Genomic DNA, 3,494 nt, shown 5'->3' on the forward strand with positions numbered 1-3,494 from the left:
TATGGGGAGGTGGTGGAAACTGTAGGAGGTGACACCTGTGGGAGAAAGTAGGACTCTAGTTATTATCCCTTTGATAATGCAAAATGATCTGCCTACTTCAAGATCCTCAAAGTAACACATCTATAGGTCCTGGGGAGTACACATAGACATTCACAGGGGAGCTTCATTCAGTCTACCATAATAACTTTCAGATAACACTCATAACCATTAGATTTTGTCAAGATTTGATCAATATGTATTAATACCAGGAGTGAGTGAATGAATGAATAAATGAAGACCTTTCATTAATTCAATACATATTTATTATTGGGTCCATCATGTGCATAGCCATGTTTTAGATTATCTTCAGAGTATGTTCAGGAAACCAGTGCTTATTTTACACAGTTAACCCTGCTTGATCTCAAAGCAAACCCTCTGTCATATTAGAATGCTCACCACTTTATTGACTAACATGGAATCAAGACAAGAAAACAAAGAAAACCTACCAGTTAGACTTATTTTGCTTAGCACATATGACTATCCATACTATAAAAAATAGTGCAAAACAGAAAATCTTTATAATGTCATCTGAAGAAAATTCTAAGGGTGGGTCACCAGGAATCTCATTACCATACAAAATTAAGAATCTTGGGTTTGGGCCAGAAGGTGGAGACTCGGTTGGCTTTTTGATAGGTACCTGTGAACCCCTTACACAGATGCCCAGAGTGCACGCCTCACAATTGCTCCTGTCATGGGGCCCATTCAACCCCACGACCGGAGCAACCGGCATCTTCCTGAAGTTATGCCCATAGTAGCTGTGCAGAATACACTGCGCCAGGTTGTTCAGAATTCTCATGGTGCTATCTGAAGAGAACTCAGGATTCTCAAATTGAGACCAGGAACACTTCTGGCACCTCTGAGCAAAAATCCGCAGAAGCACCTGGCCATTGTATATCCGGTGCTGTGTAGACATGTGGCACAGGATCTTCACTTGAGCAGAAGCCCAGCTTCGATGGCATGAGGAACAACAGAACCTGCAAACACAAGGAAGAAACTGTGTGTCCTCGACTGGCATTGCTGACCTGAGGGGAAATGGCCTTGACCTGAAATCCCTTTCAATTATTTAGCACATAATTAGATAAAGGTTTTTCCTGTGTTCATCTGAGTTTCTGCTCACGTGTTGCCCCAAATCTGCCTCTTTGCTAGTAAAAACATCTTTGGATGCCTCAAAAGAAAAAGAATTACTATCATTGGCAGTGAAATTTCTTCCCCATTGTGGTGACAGAAAACTTTTATAAAGTACCAATTTTGAGGCAGGTACTGTGATCGGTGCCTTACATTGTCATCTTACTTAATTATTCCTATGAAGTAGGTATTATTGAGCCCAATATCCAGATAAGGAAACCAGATTCTAAAAAGTCTCCACAATCTCTTCAGGACATACAGGGTAAGTGGTAAAGGGATGTTTTCCAGTAGTAGTTCAATGTATATGAAAATACTTTATAAAATACAAAATACTTTTCAAAAGCTGATTGATATTTTCCAAAAGCAGGCTGGTTGGTTTCTTTTCCCATCTCAAAATTACTATCAAATCAATTATCTAGTGTCAAAATGATAAGGGACATTGTGAGTCTGGTGTGGAGAGAGACACTTCACTGAATTACAAAGCAGAACAGAAGAACAGCACATGCGCTCTGGTAGGTGGCTTGAAAACTGTTCTTCAGAGCCACAGGAGGCTTCGTTTTAAAAAATCAGATTCTGTAGGTCAAAATGAATGTATGGATTATATAATATTTTTAATATTAGATTATTTAAAAGTATATATTACTTTTATTATATATACATAGCCATTACCTTATAAGAATGTAGGAGAAGGAACTTCCTCTGCTCAGGAGGACCAGCAAAGGCCTTAAGGAGGCTCAGCCCCTTGGATGTCCTTGAAGGGTGAGTTGGGAGAGAGTGAGGAAAGGGGCCTGCCAATCAGGCACAACATTTTCACAAGGATATGGAAGCCTGAGAGTGCATGTCCTGCTACTGGCTCATAAGGAGTGGCACAGAGCAAGCCTGAAGTAGGAAAGGGATAGGCAGACAGCAGGGTAATAGGTAAGATAAGTAAACTGAGGTCTTGGTTGTCATATAGAGGACTTGATTGTCCAGGTCAGTCATGCTCACCCTACTGACATGGATAAGGAAGCTGGTTCCTGAAACCTGGAGGTTTGCTGAGGGTTAAAGAGGGAATATCCAACAGGGAGGGGTGTTATTACAAACTCCTTGGACTGGGGTTTAGATTTGGATTTTGCAGCATCATTATCTCCTGTTATCCCCAGGTCTTTAGTAATGTTCAAAATGACTGCTTGATATTAGTAGATTGTTAGAATGTTAAAGCAGGGATCAGGTCCCAGACTAGTAACAGTGCCAGGGCACAGAGAGTTGCTGCAGCTTGGGAGGCCGGTCAGGACTGGCTGATGAGAAAGACTGCAGAGGAATCTAGGGGTGATTGCAACAAATGAGTAATGAGAGACTAGGAGGGCAGATTTATAGAGCTTGGAGGCATTTTGCAAAGATTTCCAGAAAGATTTAGGGAAGGAAACCTAGTAAAAGAGGAAACTTGCTGCATTTAAACAAGATGGAATCATACAGTCTGTTAGACCTTAAAGAGCACCTTAACCACAGAAGCCTGGAGAACATGATGACATTTATTGTTTCAGCAAGCTCACAAAGGGATAACACAAGGCTGAGCTGAGCCTCTCTGCTCAGGAAGGCCTAATGCTGAGCAAAACCACACTTACCTCCCAAATGCTCTCTGCATGTACTGCCTCCATCCTCGGGCCATGCCACCCGGCTGAATGTTCTCATCCAACTTCAGGGTCCATTTGGCCCAGGGTTTCTCCTGCTGGATCAGTTCTTGAAGCTTCTGCTCCCATGTACTGATATCCAAATACATTCTCCTTCTGCCGAGCATCAGGATTTAATGAACAGGATTTCAGTTTTGGCCTAGGATGGGGAGAAAGGTAATCCTGTCTTCCCAGAGGTTAGAGAATGGGAAAGGGAGAGGAGAAAAAAACAACAAAACCACAGTTTGTTTCCCCCGTTCTGTTCAGTTTCAGTTTCCTTTTCCTAACACAGACTGTTTTTTTTTGTTTTTTCCCCTTGCATTTTGAACTGAAAACACAGAACAATTCTTTGTTCTGAAGACAGGGGGCAGCAGAGGGCAGCAGAGTTGTGTTACTTTGTTAAGAGGCCTTGCTGAGAGAGAGCCGACTACAGGGCTCTGTTCTAGACTTTGGTGGCACATACAAGTCAGCTTTCATTTTATTTTTCTCTCAGATTTATAAAAGGCAAAGCACTAATTTTGTCAGTGGAATAAAGGAGGAACTTGCAACTAAAAAACAGTTCCTACCCCAGAAAATAGGTGGAGGGAGGATACATTCAAAACTATTCTCACGTACCTGAGAAGTCCTCATCGCAGTCCCCCAGGAGAAGATTTTCCTATGTTTTGCAGGTGAGCCACACAG

General features: G+C 41.9%; 1 protein-coding gene across 1 annotated transcript; it reads right to left on the reverse strand.

The window, feature by feature from the left end:
- Positions 1 to 318: 318 nt before the first annotated feature.
- Positions 319 to 3,080, reverse strand: Rtp4 (receptor transporter protein 4). The gene is made up of 2 exons (XM_026389393.2): positions 2,769 to 3,080; positions 319 to 1,013 (listed from the first exon to the last, which is right to left on the reverse strand). Exons 1-2 carry the CDS (start codon positions 2,939 to 2,941, stop codon positions 482 to 484), a joined length of 705 nt encoding a protein of 234 aa, XP_026245178.2. The 5' UTR covers positions 2,942 to 3,080; the 3' UTR covers positions 319 to 481.
- Positions 3,081 to 3,494: the final 414 nt, after the last annotated feature.

This window comes from Urocitellus parryii, chromosome 2 (genome assembly GCF_045843805.1).
Source record: "Urocitellus parryii isolate mUroPar1 chromosome 2, mUroPar1.hap1, whole genome shotgun sequence".
In the NCBI taxonomy this organism is placed as follows: domain Eukaryota; kingdom Metazoa; phylum Chordata; class Mammalia; order Rodentia; family Sciuridae; genus Urocitellus; species Urocitellus parryii.